The sequence below is a fragment of the Rhinolophus hipposideros genome, assembly GCF_964194185.1.
Source record: "Rhinolophus hipposideros genome assembly, chromosome: 11".
NCBI lineage: Eukaryota > Metazoa > Chordata > Mammalia > Chiroptera > Rhinolophidae > Rhinolophus > Rhinolophus hipposideros.
In genome coordinates, this window is record NC_138057.1 from 66,239,604 (window position 1) to 66,259,599 (window position 19,996).

The 19,996-nt window shown below is 47.8% G+C and overlaps 1 protein-coding gene across 4 annotated transcripts in view; it reads left to right on the forward strand.

The window, feature by feature from the left end:
- TMEM268 (transmembrane protein 268) overlaps nt 1-19,996 on the forward strand; it is a 40,721-nt gene that overhangs the window by 15,753 nt on the left and 4,972 nt on the right. For 2 of the 4 annotated variants that reach the window (XM_081065349.1, XM_081065348.1), the window contains exons 2-9: nt 541-588; nt 3,658-3,844; nt 7,144-7,253; nt 9,862-9,969; nt 10,974-11,123; nt 15,235-15,345; nt 17,372-17,452; nt 18,353-18,541. In XM_081065349.1, coding sequence (XP_080921475.1) covers nt 3,736-3,844; nt 7,144-7,253; nt 9,862-9,969; nt 10,974-11,123; nt 15,235-15,345; nt 17,372-17,452; nt 18,353-18,541 — 858 coding nt within the window. In that variant the 5' untranslated portion in view covers nt 541-588; nt 3,658-3,735. Of the gene's footprint in view, nt 1-391; nt 589-3,657; nt 3,845-7,143; nt 7,254-9,861; nt 9,970-10,973; nt 11,124-15,234; nt 15,346-17,371; nt 17,453-18,352; nt 18,542-19,996 lie in introns of those variants that run through there. The other 2 variants (XM_081065346.1, XM_081065347.1) reach the window with 2 other exon arrangements.

Genomic DNA, 19,996 nt, shown 5'->3' on the forward strand with positions numbered 1-19,996 from the left:
GACCTCCCCGGCCTGAATGGGCCCTGTTCCGTTCTGCCGCGGACCCCGACTGGCTCCCTGACCTTGGATAGTTCACTTTCATTTATCTGGGTCTTAATTTCCTCATCTGTAAAATGGAGAGCTTAGACCCGCTGTTTCTCGAGGTTTTTTTTTTAACCCCAAAACTTCTGTGACAGGCCCTCTTAGGGCCTCCTATTGGGACTTTCCAGTTTAACAAAAACAAAACCTGACTTGTAAAAACAAGGATCTTTCTTTCTCTCCCAACCCCCACTCCCCTGTCCCACCCCCCATACCCTCCCTAAATCTCTGTGAAGCACCGGCTTCCTGGGGAGGCTGGGCACTCAGTGTCTGGAGAAATGGAGACATTTGCTCAGCAGGACTTAAGGACATCTTTCTTTGCAGGGAAGGTCTGGGTAAATGCAGAGTCTGCAAAGGGAACTAAAACTCGGAGAAGATGGGGAGTAGATGACCAGTCAGTTGCAGGAGCCCAGGGCTGTGCCTCCACCCTGATGTCTCTCTCTTCTTCTCCTGCCCCCATAGGACTGGTGCAGTGCTGGGAAGGATCCTGGGCCCAGGAAACACTGAAAGGTAATGGGTCAGTGTCTGCCCTTGGCCAGTCTTGCTAAACACCCCTCCTGCCCAGCCTCCAGGTTGGACAAGGGGCTGCAGGGTGAGTGCAGATTCTGGCTGCCCTGATTGGGCCCATCCTGGCCTCTGGGCTGAACCTCTCCCTACTTGGCAGTCCCTTCCCTCCCCTGCACTTTGCCAAGCCTTTCCACCATCCCTCTGCCTTGTTTGATCACTGTCTGTTTCTTATTTCTCTTTCTTTGAGTTTGTCCTTTCCATCAGATGGTGATCTCCAGCAGGGAGAGCTGAAGAGGGACTTAATTTATGGTTTTTATAGTCCGGAAAGCATGGCACCTGGCGCTAGAAGCTTAGGGACTACGTCTGGAGTAAAAATAATGACAGCTATAGTCCTTTCAGTCTTTCCTATTTGCCCAGCTTTGCTCTGAGTAATTTACATGGATGAACTCTTTAAGCCTTTCAATAACTTAAAGTTATGATTATTTCCATTTACATGTAAAGACGCTGAGGCTGAGAGAAATAATTTGCTCCAGGTCGCACAGGTGGAAAGTGGGAGGACTCTGCAGGTTACTTTTAGCCATTACACTAAACAGCCTTCAGTGGGAAATGGATCTAAGGACTATATTTTCCTGGTGGGCCTAGGAGGTGATCAGATGAGGCAGGAAAGGGCTTCAGTGATTGCCAAGTACAGGGCAGACATCCTGTACATGGTTGTTGCTTTCATGCCTGGGGTGGGGGTGAGAGGTTACAAGATAAGATGAAGGAAGTAAGGGGTGATACCATTGACTGGTAAATGCTCAACAATATTTGGGAGTGCCTGCTGTGGGCCAGGCGTTGGGCTAGGTGAGGGGGAGGTGGTCCCTGCCCTCCAGAGCCCCTCCCAGAGCGCAGCATCTCAGGTGCTGACTGGAATTTGTTGCTGGATCACACCTGGGAAGTGTGTCCCTTGACTTGCGCCTCTCTGTCTCTGTCTTTTTCTTTTTAAAAGTGGAGTAAGGAACAGGTTCAGAGACAGCCAGACCCGGGTCCCCAGGCTCAAGGGCATGGGAGTTATGATAGGCTTGGACTCTGGAGCCAGATGGCCTGGATTTACCTCCTGGCTTGACAGCTTCTGGCCACCCTACATTGGGCAGGTCCTTTCACACTGTTGACCTTCAATTTTCTGTTCTGTGAAATGAGAAAAACCTGTGAGGAAAGGGGCCTGGTTGGTGAGCAGGGTGTTCAATGTCACACTTGTATTTCTTTCTATTATCCCCATAGCAGCCAAGTGAGCCTCCCTGAACCCATTTTAGAGATGAGGACAGCAAGGCTCAGGGAGTTAAATATCTTGGCAGTGAATGTCACAGCACATGGGAGTGGCTTAGCGGGTATTCGAGTCCAGGCTCTTTGGTATTAAAGTCCTCGCTCCTTTCCTTACATTTTGCTGCTTTCTCGCCTCGAAGCCTGATAGAGCGCAGGTTTGTGAAACTTGTCAGTGAAAGACTCATTTTTGTATATTCTCGGTTGGTGGAGGGGGTTTCAAGTGATCTTCTGTAACATAAAGTCAGGACCAGCTCAGGTGCATGCAGTCTGTTCAGTCACACAGAGCCTCCCATTTAGGAAGCGCCCCTCCCCCCTTGATTTAAGGCTGTTGTCACCATCTTGAGATTCTTCATTTTTGAACAAGGGGCTCCACATTTTCATTTTGCACTGGGCATCAGAAATAATGCAGCTGGTCCTTTTTAAAGGACTGAGAGAAGTGGAAGGTGGTGAGAGAGTCAGGTTTCCCCCTTTGGGGGACCTGAGCAGTGGCATTGGACTCAAGCAGGTGTGTGCTGACTGGATACTACTTCCTTCTTCATCAGCATGGAGAACCATGGCAGCAAAAGATGATTATAGCGGTTTTCTTTTCTTTTTTTTTTTGCAGGACTGGTTTATCATCCCAGGGACTTAGGCATGATTTTCCTTGTGAGGGCTGATTCTTAGGCTCCAGATGGACACATCACAGATAAAGTGTGCAGGTTCTAGCCGGAGTGTATGGCACCAGAAACTGTTTTGGCATCAAAGAAATATCCACAAAAGGGATTTCTGTTCTTGTTGACAGAGTGGCTAAGGGTCATCCCACTGTGCTGTCACTGACCCAGCTCCCAAGGCTTTGAAAGCAGTTCCAAGGTCTTTTAGAGCTAAGTGCCAGGAGGATGCATTGCTCCCCTCACCCTGGGTTTTCTTTTCCTCCTTATGGATAACAGGAACTATTTAACTGACAGTATTTCCATTTTAGCTTTGGCTACCGGGAAGCTCGAAACCAAAATCTTGGCTCAGGTATAGCAACTGTGTCAAACCTCAAAACAGCAACAACCAGAGGTAGTTTTTATGGCACGTGTCCTTTGTTCCAGATGCTGCTGTCTGTCCTTTATGTGTACCATCACGCCGATTCTTTGTGCAGCAACCCTGGGGGCAAGGTACCACTATTTAAATATAGGAAAGCTGAAGCTCTTTGAGGTTAAACCACTTGTCCGAGTTTACATAACTAATAGGTTGTACAACTGATTTTTAAACCAGTTAATCTGACCCTGGAATCTACAAACCTCTACCACTTCTGCTTGGGACCCTGATTGCCTGGGTATTTTTATTCTCCATGGTTATCACTTTTATTTTAATTTTAAAACTATCTTTCCTACCATCCTGATGTCTTTCATGTGTAATTTGCAATGTCTTCTGGGAAGCTACCTGAGATCCTTTGTATAAACAAGTCTCCCCGTGATGAATGTAGCTGTCTTGCTTTTAGTAAGGGAATGGAAATTTCACATGCCTGGAGTGGGGCCTGGTTAGCTCGTGGGTGCTTTGGGTTTCTGGATGTGTCTGAGCTGGAGAAGACCCAAGACCAGAAGGGAAGTTTTCATTTGAGCTCTGGGAGGGTTTTAGTTCCTTCTCATTCCTTCTGAGAATGTCCCTTAGCATGACCAGAAAGACCAAAGTCAGCAGAAAGACTGGGTGGTTCTCCTAGGCCCGGTGATGACTGGCCTGGGAGAAGTCAAGGAGCCCAACATGTCAGGCCTAGGCCTGAAGTTCTTTCTTTGCTGTTTTCTGAAGGCAGGTGCAACTGATCTGGGTGCCCCAGAATGAACCACAGCCCCGAGAAGGGGAAGTAGACACCTCGCTGGCTCTGCTATGGCTTGTGAACCGCAGATGGACCCAGGTGGGGCAGCCAGCCCCTCGTCTACCTCCTCCCCGGGCTGGAACGCCCTGCCTGTGGGGAGCCCTCCTGGCTGGGGGCAAGGTAAGGTCATGGCCCTGAATTCCTTTTCTGGCTATACCCCGTACCCCGCCCCAGGTACTGAGCTGAACTCACATAGTATAGGGAGGAGAGTGCATGGGCACAGAAGTGTTTTTAGCTAAGGGTGTGCATTTTGGAATTTGTTTCCCGCCCATTTTCTGTCATTTCTACCTATTCTGTCTGTCTCCACCTCCTTAAATTAAGCCACCATCACCCTCTGCTTTGATCCCTGCTGTAGCTTCCTAGCTGATCTCTTCTCCTTGCCTCTTCCATCCATTCTCTACATAGCATCCAGAGGGATCTTTTTTAAATTCACAAGCAACGGTTTTACTTTCTGTTTCAGTGTTTCCCATTGGGCTTAGCACAAAGAACTATCTATCATTCACCAGCTTGCATGGCCTGTCTTAATGACTCCTCCTGCCACTGTTTTTGGTTCCGGCCATGCTGTCCTGCTTTAGGGCCTTTGCCTCTGCTGTCCTTCCTTCTGCCTGTTAGATGTTTTTCCTGCCTCCTTTCCCCTGTGTAATTTCCATTCATCCTCAGAGTTCAGTTCAGATATCCCTTCCATGGGAATCCTTTCCTGATGGCCCAGCCTAAGTCGGGACCCTCTGATATATTCCTTCTTCTCCCCATGGCATCTATTACAGTCTGTAATTAAATAATTACTGTGTAATAAAGTGTTGAATGTCCAGTTTTCCTACTAGAATATAAAATTTACAAGGGCAGAGGCCCTGCTTTGTGTTGTTTCTCTCTGTGTTGAACCAAGGTGCAGTACCTGCACAGAGCTTGGGCCATAGTAGATACTCAATTAGTATTTTGTTGAATGAATGAATGAATGAATGAATGAATGAATGGTTGGGAACAGGCAAGAGGAGACAGCATTCTCAAGTGTGGGATCCATAGAAATGTGGCTGGTTACTCAACTACTTAGGATTTCTTTTATTACTACTGCTATTAGGAAAGCAAGCGCGTGTGTGCGCGCGCACACACAGTAGAATGAAATGGAATGAAATAATTTTTCTTCAGAACTTTGAAGACATTGCTCCATTGATTTTTGGCAAGCCAGTTCTTACTCCTTTGCAGGAAATTGCTCCCTCCTACACACACACACACACACACACACAGAGACACACACACACACACACTTTCTCTCTCTCTCTCTCTCTCTCTCTCTCATACTCTTTGGTAGCTTTTCAGATCTTTTTTCCTAATCTAGGTGTAAAAACAAGTATGTCTAAGTGGAGGACTTGCTATCCTCACTTAGAGGAACAGATGAGAGAGGTGATTGTCAGGAATCCAGGAACTCATGGTCTGGAAGGCAAACAAAGACACTGGAGAATCTTTGCATTGCTTGGGCAAACACTTTGCTGTGTGCAAAGAGCCAGCTTGGGGGGCGGTGCGTGTCACATTCTCCATGCCTGGAGTCCAAACCTACATCGGTTTACCATTTAGTGTGTGAGATGGAGAGCTAGTCTGGGCCCCACCCTGCATGATAGCCTACATTGACAGCACTCACTATCTTTTCTCCTTCTTCTCTTTCTTGCTTTCATTTCCCCTGGTAACATTGGGCAAGTTTGTTAGCCTTTCAGAGGCTTGTTTCCTTTTCCATGATGTGTCTGGCACCTACCTCCTGGGGCTCTTATGAAATCATGACTTAAAGCCTAAGCCCCGTGCCTGGTGCTTAGTGAGAGCTCAATTACTGGAAGTTATTCTTGTTTTATTTCTGCTTCTGTTTTCTTTTTGTGTTGTTTCCCTCATTTGCCTACTTTTAAATCTAATTTTATAATTTTATTTTTTTCATATTTTTAGGAAGTCACTTTAGATCCTTCTTGGAATACCGTGTGGGAGGGTAAAAACAAACACAACTAGGTCAGAGTTGCTCTACTGTAACTTTGAGTGCTGACACACTTGCTTTTAAGTTACGACAACAATAGTGGTCAGCTGCTCAGCACCCATTTTGTGCCAAGCGCTTCCTCTGCGGTGGATGTGACCCTCCTCTAAGGCGCTGGCCAAGGATTTAGATTGCTTCTTCAAGGTTACTCTGTTAGTGAGAGGCGGAGTTACAGTTTGAATCCCAGACTAGCTAGCTTATGCTTTTGTCCTGTGTGTTTCTACTCAGGACTGAAGGTGGGTTTGGCTTCATTCCGCCACCGCTCCTCCCTGGGCCAGGCTCGAGGGAATTTTAGCCCAGAGCTCTCAGGCCAGCTGGCCTCGGGCTCCCAGTCTGACTTCATCGCACCCTCGCAGGACAAGAGTGTTGATAGCTGTTGTGATCAGCCTGGATTGATGTGGTGTGTTTTCTGAGCTAATACCTAATTCACTTTTGCATTTAAAATGTTGACTGGGTTGCAGATATCCTGGGAGGGGTTACCAGTAAGTCAGTATACGAGTTTTCTCTAGTTGCTGTAACAAACTACCACTGACGTAGGGGCTTGCAAAACACAAACTTCTGCGCTCACAGTTCTGTGGGTTAGATGTCTGATCCTGGCCTCACTGAACGCAAATCATCTCGGTGTCAGGGGTCTTCATTCCTTCACGAGGCTCAGGGGAGAATCTGTTTCCTATCCTTTTCCAGCTTCCAAAGGCTGCCCACATTCCTTGGCTCATGAACCCTTCCTCCATCTTCAAAGCCAGCAATAATCCTGCTGTCTGCCTTTCTTCCAGTCACATCCCTCCTGACTCTTCTGCTGTTTCCCTCTTCCACTTTCCTCTTCCACAAGGATTCTTGTGATTACATTGGGCACACCCAGATAATCCAAGATAATCTCCAGCTGATTAGCAACTTTAATTTCATCTGCAACCTTAATTCTCCTTTGCCATGCACAGGTTCTGGGGAGTAGGGCAGGGCATCTTTGGGGGTCCATTACTCTGCTTATCACAGTTGGTTATCTCTTAGGCTCTGAGCCCACTGGGAATGGAAGAGTTACTTGGTTAAACAATGCAATAATAAATGTTTGTGACATCACCTCCTCAATGTAGTTAATTGTTCACTCTCGTTTTAATATCCCTTGTGATGGGGAACTCACTACCTCCCATTCTGTGAGTGGACAGCTCTTGTTTTGGGTTCTTACATCGTCTTGCACTGGGTCCTAATAGCCTCCATGATTTGGCCTCCTGGGAGTTCTGTCTCCTGGGAGGCTTTCCTATCAAGTCTAGTTCTTCTTTAGGGATTTGAGGACAGCCACCCTGTCCCTCCTTGCCACGACAAGGTGCTTGTGGCCAGAGGAGGTGATGCCATCAGGCTCTGGGCTCATCCAGAGTAGTTATTGCTCAGCCAGACGGAGCTCCTGGTCTGCTTTCAGAGCTCCACAATGGCCAGGTCCTCGCAGTTCTCCGGATTGACAATACCTGTGCACCCATCTCCTTTGATCTGGGAGCTGCAGAAGAGCAGCTACAGACCTGGGGTATTCAGGTGAGTGCTGATTTTATTGCGTCCTTACCATTTTTCCTTCCCTCCATCTACCTGTCCGTCCATCTATCCTTTCATCCAGTTATTCACGAAATATTTATTAAACACTTACCATGTGCTCACTATGGTAGGGGACAGAAGGAAGACGTATTAGAACTGTCCTCTCTTCCCAATTAACTCACTTAACAGATATGTGTTTTGGGTGCCCACTCTGTGCCAGGCGCTTAGCTGGGCACAAGCACAATAGAGGTGAGTGGGCCCCAGTATCTGTACTCACAGAGCCCAGTGGGGGAGATGGCTATGCATTGGCTAAGTCAGACAACAAGAGATAAATGCTGAGTCGAGGACTATAAGGCATTGAAGACCTTCACAGGAGAAGATGATACACCTTCCCAGGCGAGGGCACTCCTTGTGAAAGATTTGCAGAGGAGCAAATGCTTGATCTGGGTTCTTGAAAGAAAAATAGGAGTTTGCTGGGCGGACAGGCGGAGGGGCCTTGTAGGAGAGGAAAGGGTCCGCAGCAGCCGATAATGCAGTGCCTTCCAGCCTAGTTTGGGGTATAGGCTTCATAGAGCCATAGTTCTGGGAGCACATCTAGCTGTCCTGCCCACTGTCTGCGTGACTGGGCAGGTGATTTAACTTCTCTGAGCCACAGTCTCATCTGTAAAGTGAGGACAATATTAATACGTATGACAGGGTTTCTGTGAGAATTAAGGGAAATAATGCTTGTGGAACACTTACACTGTGTGTGGCACGTAGTAATGTTCAAAAAATTGTAGCTATTGCTGTTTTTATTAAATACCCATAGGTGTTCTCTCCCCAAAGCCCCCACATCCTTTCCCTGCACTGCCCAGGGAGGGTTAATTATGGATGCGGAAAATACACTTCTCATTTTACCCTGAAGATTTTAGAGTTTATCTTTTTTTAAATTTTTTTATTTATTGGGTAACAGTGTGTTTTTTCCAGGACCCGTCAGCTCCAAGTCAAGTCGTTGTCCTTCAGTCTAGTTGTGGAGGGCGCAGCTCAGCTCCAGGTCCAGTGGCCGTTTTCAACCTAGTTGCAGGGGCGCAGCCCATATCTGGAATCAAACCTGCAACTTTGTTGCTAAGAGCAAATGCTCTAACCAACTGAGCCATCCGACTGCCCCTCGAGTTTACCTTTTTAAAAACTGAATTGCTTTATTCTTTAAAACCACATGTTATCACCATGAAAGTGAAACTTTCCAAATTGATAGTACTAAGTCCACATCAGCAGAACAGCTGGTTTGTCTTCCCAGGTTTCCTTTCAGCCTTTGTTCAGAGCAACATTTTCTTTAAATAGTTGTCTTCAGTGAATGATTTACATACTGTTTACATACTGTTCTACATGTTCCTAAATAGCATCTTTAATGGTTAAATTCTGTTTTCTTAAGCAGTCCACTCCTATAGGGCCTTTATGTGCTACAACATTTTTGTTTGAGCAGTGTCATGCAGGGTGTCATGTGGGGTCTCCAGTCCTGCTCCCTGCATAAGAACGCAGGATATGGTGAGGCCAAAAAAAGGAACACCCATGGAGCCATGGATCGGGGGTTCATACCAGTATAGTCTCGGTGGTGGCTGGAGACACAGGAAGCAGAAGCCACACGATCCGCAATCCGCCATCCGCTTCCCTGCCAACCGACCAACCCCTTGCTAACTGCAATCTGCGCTTGCTAGCTCAGCTGTGGCAGTTATATCAGTGGCTAATGGCTCAACGGTTACAGCTGACGGCCAACTAGCCACAGCCGACAGCCATCTACTACCCGAGCCAGCACCTTTCCACATGAGGCTGAGAGCCTGGAAACTGCTCTCTGGGACTCTGTCCCCACAGGCAGGAAGATGGGAGTTTTTATTCAGTACTTTGGACTTTATTAATAGTTACTGATGTCGCAGTATTGATAATAGCACTTTGTATCAAGTGCTCACCGTGGAACCAACACTGGGCCAGTGTGCACATACACTTAGATACACATATCTATCCAAGTAAAATATAACCGACTGCGGTAGGCAGAACAAAGGCCCACAGAGATGTGCAGATCTTATGTATGTACATATTACACGTATGCTTACTGCATAATGCATAGACAAGTATTATACACGTGTGACCTTATTTCATATGCATACCACCCTTATCAGGTGGGTAGTCTTACTGTCCTCATTTTACAGAGGAGGAAACAGGCTCAGAGGAGTGGAGTTACTTTGTCCAGTTCACATAACACGTGAGTGGCAGGGCCAAGGTTTGGACCCAGGGCTGGCCGACTCCCGGGCCTGTGCCTTCACCGTTAGTCTGTCCTGGGTCTGCTGTGAGGTACTGAGCCTTGGGCGGCGGGGATCCCTCTGCAGGATGTCCTTCTGGATCTCGAGCTGTCCCACTTTCCCCGTGATGCCTGACCTTCCCTGCGCGGAAAGCTGCACCCTGTGCCTGCCATCAGTGCCCTGAACTCTTCATTCTGCCCAGCGTGCAGCCGATTCCCCTTCCCCATGACAATGACTGGTGACCACATGAACTAGAAATGACATGCTTGCTGGCAGGAAGGAGGTGGGGAGGGGTTCTCCGTGGCTGATAGGTCTCTTTCCCTTGGGTGGCCAAGCAGGTCCCAGTGGACCAGTACCGAAGCTTGGCTGAGAGCGCCCTCTTGGAGCCCCAAGTGAGAAGATACATCATCTACAACTCGAGGCCTATGCGGCTGGCATTTGCTGTGGTAAGGAGTAGGTGGGCCCCACACTGACCTGTTGCATTGGCAGCGTGGGCTGGTGCCTGTTGGTGTATGTAAGGGCCTTGGGGCTGGTGGCCTGATTCCTGGAAGAGGGCACGACACGGGGACTCGGATTGGTATAAGTAGGAATTTATGGCAGAGAGGTGTAACAAGGTGCCCAGGTAAAGGATGGGAGGCAGGGTTCACTGTGGGCAGAACTCGGGATTGGGGATCTGTAGACCCACCCCTGAGGCTCTGGACTTAGTGTCTGGCTTTGGTCAAGATTTTCCTCCTCTCTGGGATGTGGTTTCCCCACCTGTTCAACCCATGGGTCCATTTCAGCTCTAATTGTGTATGTGTTTGTGTGTGTACAAACATGTATACATATACATATAAACATGTATGTATGGCAGAGCCGGTATTTGAACCCAGACAGTCTGGTTTTAGCATCTGTGCTCTTAACCACTATGATTTTATGCTCCTCTGTATGGATAAATGGTAAAATAGAACTCCTGACTGCCACGTCCCACTTCTCAGGAAGGGAAAAGGATGGCAACTGGCTTTTATTAATCTTTTAATAAGTGCGAGGCTGTTACATATGTTATCTACCCTTATATCAACCCTGTGAAGTAGGCATTATCCCCATTTTACAGATAAGGAAACTGAGGCTCAGAGAGTTGTTATAACTTGTCCAGGCCACGTAACTACTGAAGGATCCATGTGGGCTTCTGTCTCAGATATCTCTTCCTCCCAAGCCACCTGCCCTTTTCCTGTTTTATTTAAAATCAGGGCAAGCAGGGATTTGGAGTAATTAACCCTGTTCCTCAACCTTCACTTAGGAGCAGGGAACAAGGGCTCATTCTCACAGGCCCCCATCAGTCTCTTACAGGCTCTGTGAGCTCTGTGAATCCAAGGACGCGTCAGAAGTGTCCCAGGATGTCCCCTTGAGTGGAGCTGCTTCCCTCGAGGCCTGGCGTTCCTGACCATGCTCTTGCCCTGGCTTCTCGCAGGTTTTCTACGTAGTGGTGTGGGCCAACATCTACTCTACCAGCCAGATATTCGCCCTGGGGAACCACTGGGTGGGCGTGCTGCTCGTGACCCTGGCCGCGGTGAGCCTGACCCTGACTCTTATGCTCATCTTCGAAAGACATCAGAGGAAGGTGAGATGTCTGGAGACTCTAGCCACCTTCCCTCCAGAAGGGCTGTGTGGGCAGGAGGGTCCCTAATCAGATTTTTCTCTTTCCCCTCCTTCAGTGTGAATTGCTCCAACCATGACAATTTACACTTGCCCATGTGCCTGGTGACTAAAAGAAATCAAATCACATATGTGATTAAATCAATCCTCTCTGTCCTATCTAATCCCTGCAGGGTGTTTTTCTGGAAGCAAGCTGTGTTTTGAGAGAGTCTGGGAGCGGGAGGAGAGCACTGATAGCCAGTATTTGTACAGCTCTTGGAGTTTACTGAACCCTTTCACGCACTGTCTCCCACGGATGCTCACAAGAGTCCCTGAGTGAGGAGAGGGTTACTGAGCACAGGTGCCCGAGGCAGAGGGTTGGGGGAGGTGGGCAGGCCCTAACTGGGTGCTCTGTTGACAATTCTGTCTCATGTAACCCCAGCAACGACCTGTGAGGCAGTGTGGGTAGTCAGAGGGGTTAGGCAACTTGTCCCGTCCTAGTGTGAGTGGCAGAGCAGGGGCTCAAAGCCTGAGCGTCTGATTCCCGATTTCATGCACAAAGGAGATTGGTTCACTAACTAATTGCGTTCTGCTGCTTCAACGTCTGCCTTTTGTTACTTATTGAGCACTTCATATGCGGTTGGTCTATTAAATGCTTTCCATATGTTAATGCATAAATCTCTGGGTAGAGTCTTGCACACTCATTTTACAGATGAGGAATCCAGGCTCCAAAAGGCTCAAGGAGTAGTCCAAGGTCATGCTGCTAATAAATAGCAGAGCTGGAATTCAAGGCCAGGATGCTTAGATTCCAAGCCACGTCCTCAGTCGCTACCCGACAGCCTTGGTGTTCCATAGCTGCTGTAACAGATGACCATAAACGCAGTGGCTTAAAACAACACAGATTTATTACCTTACAGTTCTGCAGTTTAGAAGTTTCACACAGCAGGGCTGCATCCTCTCTGCAGCCGCTTGGGGAGAATCTGTGTCTTTGCCTTTTCTGTCTCCTGGAGGCCACCTGCGTTTCTTGGCTCGCGTTCCCTTCCTCCATCTTCAAAGCCAGCAGTGGCGGCTCGAGTCCTTCTCACATCTTTGCCTCTGACTCTTCTGCCTCCCTCTTCTACTTCTAAGGCCTCTTGGAATTGCACTGGGCTGCCGGGTTATCTGGGACAATCTCCCTATTTTAAGGCCAGCTAATTAACAACATTAATTCCACCTACAACCTTCCTTCCCCTTGGCCATGTAATGGACCATATCCACAGGTTCTGGGGAGTAGGACTTAGGCGTCTTGCAGGGACTCTGTCCTCCCTACCACACCTCTGTCGTCTTCCCAGTGCTTAGGAAGCTCCCCCAGCACCTGGCACAGAGCTGGATTTTGAGATCTTTAGCAAACACTCCGCTCTTGCCTGACTCAGGAGGAGAGGGCGGGACGTTGGGAAATGTGGCCAGGGTTTGGGGGATGAGTTCCATTTAGTGTCTGTGCACACAGGGGCGAATAGGAACTTTATGGCTTAATCATTCTGAAAAGATTATTGTCGGGCTTTGTGATAAGGCTGACAAAATAATGCTGCCTTGGCCCCTGTTGAAGCTTCATGGCCCTTGTGCTTGGCCTATAAAACTTAAATTGAGCTGGCAGCTCCTGCAGCAGGAAACTTCTCTTGGGGAGGGGGCGAAAGCAAAGTATATTCCGCTTTAGCAGGAGCAAAATACCTGGCACCTGGCAGATGCTTCAGGGAGCAGATGTAGTGCAGTTCGGGGAATGCCTGCTGTGGTTGTCTGCGGACTTTCCTCCCCCCCTTCCTTGTTCAGCTGGTATTTATGAAGCCCCTGCAAGTAGCAGACGATGTGCCAGGCACAGGGCACAGAGATGAACAAGACCTGTGTCTTTACCCATAGGTGCAGCATGGAGTCCCCACGTACACAATGGTACTTTTGTCATCACTGTTTGCTCATTCAGGAAACCTCTCCAGGGTCCTTTCCTTCCTAGTAATGACTATTGTTTAATGAGCACCTACTATATGTATGCTTTGTGTTTGGAGCCTGATATCTCTGCCCAACAACAACCTGACAAGGAGGCAGGATACGTCTGTCACTTGCTAGCTTTGCAACCCCGGGGTACGTTATTGCTTAACTTCTCAGGGTTGCAGTTTCCTCATCTGTAAAATGGGATGATAATTATAGTTCCCCACAGCATTGTTTGGAGAGTTAAATGACTTAACATATGCAAAGTATTTACAATCGTGCCTGGTATAAAGCAAATGCTCAATAATTATTAACTGTGACAGTAATTGACTCTTGGCCAGTGGGAAAACTGAAGCTCAGAGAGGTTAAGTAACCAATCTGTGGTCACACAGCTTCCTTAGGTCTTGCTTCAGCTCAAGGATTTCTTCCTCCTTGGATGCCTTGTCACTCAGGACCATGCAGATTGCCCTTCCTGACCCTTGTTACTGTTAATGTCCTACCGGCATTACATAGCATCTTTGAGAGCCTCACCATTTTGCACACACTGCCTTGTTTCCCCCTTGTTTGGGGCATTAATAGCCTTTCTTAAAATTGGAAGGTTTGTTAGAGCAGGAAAGACCCTGCTTTGCATTCCCTACAGAGTAAAGCACGTTGCCAGGGCATGTGGGAATAGTCCTAAAAATATTTGTTTGTGGCCAACACGATACAGTGGAAAACACGATAATTTCAGTTCAATAATATCATAGTAATGATAATCATTACCTAACATGTATTGAGTGTTTATTTTTCCAAGTGTTCTATGTGGATGAACTCATTTCTTCCTTACTATAACAATTATTAGGAGGGGGTATTATTATCTCCAATCTGGAGGTGAGGAGATGGAGGCAGAGAGACAATGAGTAATTTGCCCAGGGTTATATAGGTAGTGAGGGACGGAGTTGGGATTTGAACTCTTGGTAATACCGGTAATACCGGTCATAAAGGGTGAACTACCCTTATGGACATTCTAGGCAAAACAAAATCATCCCTCGATTGTCATAGTAGTGGCAATCCTGGAAAATTCAGTATATTTTAAAGCCATTTTAAAAAACCACTTTAGGTTTATTTGTAAAATGGAGTTAGGTTAGCCAGTCAGGTAATTATAAGGAGATTTTTCACCTGCATTCTCATCTAGTGGGGCATTTGGAGTCCAGGTAAGCTGGGTGACCGTTCTTCTGCATGTGGGATTGTCTCTCGTGGGACATGGCCTTCAGTGGAAGGTACACGAGAGTACATTTAGCATCCCTGGTCCTTCTTCCTAAGTGCCAGCTTTTTCCATCCCATCCCTGTGACCACTGAAAGGGCCTTCTCATATTTTCAAAAACTCCTTGCGGGGGTCCTGATCTTTTGGGAACCATTATCTTTGACTGGGCTGCCTTCTAACTGCATCTCAAAATCCTTGGGGCAGGGGTGGGGCCGGAGGGTCTCTTCCCTAAGTCAGCACTTTGGGTCCCAACACCCTTCCTCTCTCATCTCTCTGACTTGCTGAGCATCTACTTTGTCAACTAAATCCACAGCATCGTGGGTTTGGGTGGGAAAAGAAGGAGACGGAGTCCCAGAGCCTCCTTCTGAGGGCCAGGGGCCAGGCACTGTGGTAGGTACTTTGGAAAGGAGGGGCCTTATAGACAGAGTAGGTGCTTTACTTACACAGTAAGTGCTCAAACCCATCTCTCTACCCTCTACCTCCCTCCTCCTCCCACAGGTACTTACGGCACCTGACTGTGTCCCAGGGCCCGGGTTAGGTGCTTCTCACGCACAGTCTCAATTAAATCTCACCACATTCCTAGGAGGCAGGGACACTCTTTATCCTTATTCCACAACTAAGGAAAGCAAGACTCGGGGAAAGGGCAGAACGTGTGCAGGGCCACACAGCCCGGAAATAGTAGAGCTGGGCTTCATCCCAGGGCTGTCTGACACTACTGAATTGATTGTCTTCACAACTTCACAGTCCCACTTTATAGGGGAGGAAATGGGTACGTCCTGAAGAAAACAGTTGTCCCAAGGTATCGAGGGGTGGGGTAGTGCATGGCTTTTGCCTGAGCCCCAGAGCTCCCTGGCAGCCTGGAGGTCTGGCCACAGGGCTGGTGTTTGTCTTACAGGCCAACACCAACACAGACCTAAGGCTGGCAGCTGCCAACGGAGCCCTCCAGAGACACCGGGTGCTGTTGGGAGTGACAGACACGGTGGAAGGCTGTCAGAGCGTGATTCAGGTACCGTGTCTCAGAGTGACCTCTCCTCGAGGGCCCATTGTAGCTGGGCTGGTGGGGAGAGGTGGCCCCTGTTCTCCCAGTCTCACAGTGTCTCCCAGAGTCTGCTAATGAGATGGTATCGGCAGCCCTTCTCTTCCTCCCTGCTCCAGTGTTCCTTCTAGAGGCTCCCCTCTGACTGGTAACCAGCCTACAACCTCACAGGGCTGGAATGGTTGCTCAGAGACCATCCAAGCTTCACTCCTCATTCAGCATCCATTCAGCAAACAGATGGGGCATCCTGTGTGCCAAGTGCTGAGGGACCCATGCAAGGGCCCTGGAGAGCAGGTCACATCCGGAAGGCATTGTCTGCATGGCTTGGTTGTTTTCTTTGCCCTCAGAGCAGTGGGAGATCTTAAGTGACTAGTCCGAGGTCACACATTGTGTCTGGGACACAGGTGGGGCTAGATGAGCCCCAGGTCTCCTGATGGTGGCGGGGCTCCCCAGGTGAGATTGCTAAATCTCTGTACCACATCTGCCCTCTCACCAGTCGTTGCCACTTGCTCTGTGGGAGCTCAGGGGTGGGTGTGTGGCTAGGACCTGGGAAGAAGCTCTTTGTGCACAGGACCTGTTCATCCTATAGACATTTCCTGAGAGCCTAGTGTGCGCCAGGCACTGTTCTAGGTACCGAGGCTGCAGCAGAGAACAGACAAGTGCAGATCCATGTTTTTGGAGCTCAGCACACCTGAAGTGGTATAGGGTGTAAGGGTATCTTGTGTGGCACCAGGGGGTGAACTTAAGGGCATCACAAGATTTCTGGCCGTTCAAGTGTGACATCGGACACTGGGAGCTCCTTGAATCTGGGAGTCCTTTCAGCCTCTGAATCTGAACTTGTCTCTGAAGCCTCTTTCTGGATTGACACATAGGGGTGACTTGGCAAGTATTAGTTGAAGGCATGGATGGATGGATGGATGGATGACTCGTGAAAGGACACGTCTTTTAAAATAATTGGGTTCTTTCAGTTTCAAAGTAGTATCTTGGGATGAGGTGATACAATATCTGGATTTAGAAAAAAAATCATTGGGGATGGTGTGGGATGGGGCTGGGGGTGTCTGGGGTGAGTAATGGGTGGGGGTAGAGATGAAACAAGAGTCGCCATGAAGCGATAATCATTGAAAGAAGATGGTGGGTAGCTGGAAGTTAATGACTTTATTTGCTCTACTATTGTATATGTTTGGAGATTTTCGTGATAAAAAGTAGAAAAGAAATTAAGTTTTAAAGTGTTCCTCTCGGGATGAGACAGCAGGAGAGACTAGTTTGCAAGAGGGATGTGCCCTTGGATCTCACGGGTCAGTCACTGGAGTTCTAGGATCCAGGGGACGTCAGCGGATGGAGGTGTGAGACAGGGCCTCCCAGTTTCTTGCAGAGTTTGGGTTGTGATGTGTGGCGGGTGTGGACCTGACAAGATGATGTAATGTGTGAACGAGGAGGATTTCTGTCTGGCTGGGTTTAATCTGGGCTTCTGGGGATGGTTGAGTTTCTAGAGGAAGGGAAGTTAACAGTGAGGTAAGGACTTCTAACCCCTCTCTCCCCAGAGTACCCAGGTTGATTACCTTTGGGTCCATGGGCAGTGGGGGTGACAGCTCTGAGGGTTTTTTCACTCCTTTGCATGTTGGATTCCAGACAGAAGGGCCCCTGGCCCCTGAAGATGAAGATGGTATCCCCGGATGGATACATGATGTCCAGGATGATTTGGAGTCTGTCAGATGCTTAGTGACTCGTGGGAAATGGGGCTGCAGCTGTTTTGAACAGGGTTTGCACACAAAGCCATTTGTCTACCGGCCATACAAAGCACACTTAACTTCTTCATGTATGGGGACCCTGGGAGAGACACTGGCATGCTTCCGCCAGAGGCCAGGATAAATCCAGTGATCCTCAGAAGGGTGGGCCTCCAGCACGGAGGCAGGAGGTGGAAGAAGGTTCCAGGGACAGAGAGTTCAAGGTCGGGCTGGCTTTGAGCCTCAGTGGTCATGGCTTCTTCTCTCCCCAGCTCTGGTTTGTCTACTTTGACCTGGAGAACTGTGTGCAGTTTTTGTCTGATCATGTTCAAGAAATGAAGACTAACCAAGAGGTAAGATACTTTAAGTGAAAAAGCAAACAGAAAACCCAGGAGGCCAAATTGTGTAGATTGCATCACCTCAAAGTTAGAAAAATGTCTAAGGGAAAGTTGCTTAGAAGGGAGAACACTTCACTTACGTGGCATCCGTGGTTGTTTTGTCTAAGGAATTAAGTCTTTCTAGCTAATTGCATTTTAACTAATCCCCTTTTTAACTGATTGCATTTTTCATATTTTCTACAGTGAGTATATATTTACTTAATAATAATAATAACAACAAAGATCCTGGCAGAGGAAAACACCACATATTTAGGCAGCTTTCACTGTTCAAAATGATTTCCTACCATTTATGAAGAAGATCAGGGAGCTCTTGCTCTGATTCCACAGATGAGGAAACTGAGGCTCTGAGAAGTCCTGTCACTACCCTGGGATGGTCACAGAGCTGCTTGGCGATGCCCGGTTTGCCCCCCAGCTCTCCTGTCTTGGAGCCCTGGGCTCCTTCCCTGGGATCAGCCTTTTCCTGGGCCCTGGAAGTGCTGTCGTGGGTCCTGAAGTCAGAGTTGTGGTTTAGCCTTGATCCTGGCCCATTAGCTCCTGTATGGCTTTGGGCAAGACCTTTGAGCTTCCGTTTGCTTATCTGCAGTGTATAAAGATAGCCATATCTCAGGCTGCTTTGCGGAGTAAATGAGAGCATGGAAGGAAAAGTGCTTTAAAAGCTATTACGGACCGTACTTTTGTAGGGAATTACCTGATCTTTGTGATGTGGTTCAGTTCCACATTCTCCCCAGGTCAGTGTCTGAGTCTGTCGAAGGTCCTCCCGTCCTCCGTGGGTCTGCAGCTCAGGACAAGACTTGGCGTCCTGTGTGCTACGCCACTTAGGACACTACCCGAACCCCCTCTCTTTTTCCTTCGTAGTCCTTGCTGAGAAGCAGATTGAGCCAGCTGTGTGTTGTCATGGAGACTGGGGTGAGCCCCACCACAGTGGCGGAGGGGCCTGAGAACCTGCTGGAGGAAGCTCCTCTCCTGCCCAGCAGTCTTCATCCCACAGAGAGACCACTCATGCAGACTGAGCTTCACCAGCTCGTTCCTGACGCTGAGCCCCAGGTAACGGGCACCTGGGCTAGACAGGGCCACCTTGTCTCACGGGATGTTTCTGTAGAGTCTGTGTGGGGGCCTCAAGTTGTCAATTCCGCGGAACATGGCTTTACTGAGTTGGTGGAGACCATACAAATCTTCTAGCCTACTAGTTTCCAATATTTTTTCCCCTTATCCCAGCACTTTTAAAAACAGTTTAGAGGAGTCATTTTTACTTCCTGGGTTATTTCCCCTTTTTTAATATCCTGGAAATTCTTTTTGGTAGTTCCACTAGATGTATAATTGTGTGTTGCTAGATTATAGCCTACCTAACCATGAACATGTGGATGAATATTTAGATCGTTTTTTAATCTATTTATCAATCAATGTATCATCTACCCACCTCTCTACTTAAATTGCAATAGGATATTTAAATCTTACGTGCATCTCTGTTGAAGTGCAGTTCCTCCAGAGTTCTGTTGGGTCCTGCCACCTAAGCTGCCCGTGGGGTTTGACCCGAAATCTGACAATATAGTTTGCAGCTTGTGCTACCGTCTTCTCGCCTTGAGGACCGACCCACTGTCTGGGAGACATGCAGTGAGGGGGGACCTCAGGCATGGTGTGCTGTAGAAGAGCACTTGCATTTTCTTTTCGGCCAACAGATTTGGGGACTAAAGGTCCAAACCAGCCCAGACTTTCTCTTTTGCACTGCTAGGGAGTAGGGGGGCCTGCAGATACGACTATTATAAGAGAAAATGATAAATATTAATGTCTTCACTTGACTTTTTTTCTGAAGAGCAGAACAGATTGATAAGGTCACGTACTTAATTGTGGCAAGCGTGTCTGGGTTTATGGGAAATAGCCTATTAAATATGATGGGTCTTTTAAATTATTTTTCAAATTCATTCAAACCAGTGGTTATACAATTTCCTGTCATGAATATCAAATCCCAGTGTGTGCACACGTTTTTAAAGTAGCTGCTCTTATAACTTAGGGAAAATATAACCAGTGCCCAAGTCTCAGCATGGGCCATACTGTTGTATTTCAGTAGGAAACCAGTGCCTGTGAAAGATGGTGAAACAGTTATGACCTCTTACATTTTAACAACTTTTTATCGTGCATAAAATTCTTTAGCATGCTTTCTGAGGCAGAGATTATTTTGTTCTTCTCTGATGGATGAAATACGCCTCTTAAGAAGTCCACTACTTGCCCAAGGGCACAGAGCAGTGGAGAATGTGGCAAAGCCAAGGACAGAAGCCAGGTTACTAATTCTAAGCAGGTCAATTTTCTCGCCACAGTTCTTTGCTTCTTACATTATTGACTTTCGAGTAAATGGGCAAGAAGACCAATCTGAGTTAGTGAGTGATAGGCTATTTGAAGAATTTTCAGTATTTTCTAGCACAAACAATAACACTGATCCGACAGAGCGAGGTGGACTTTTTGCTGTTTTGAATAATGGTCACGGTAATGATAGTGATGACATTT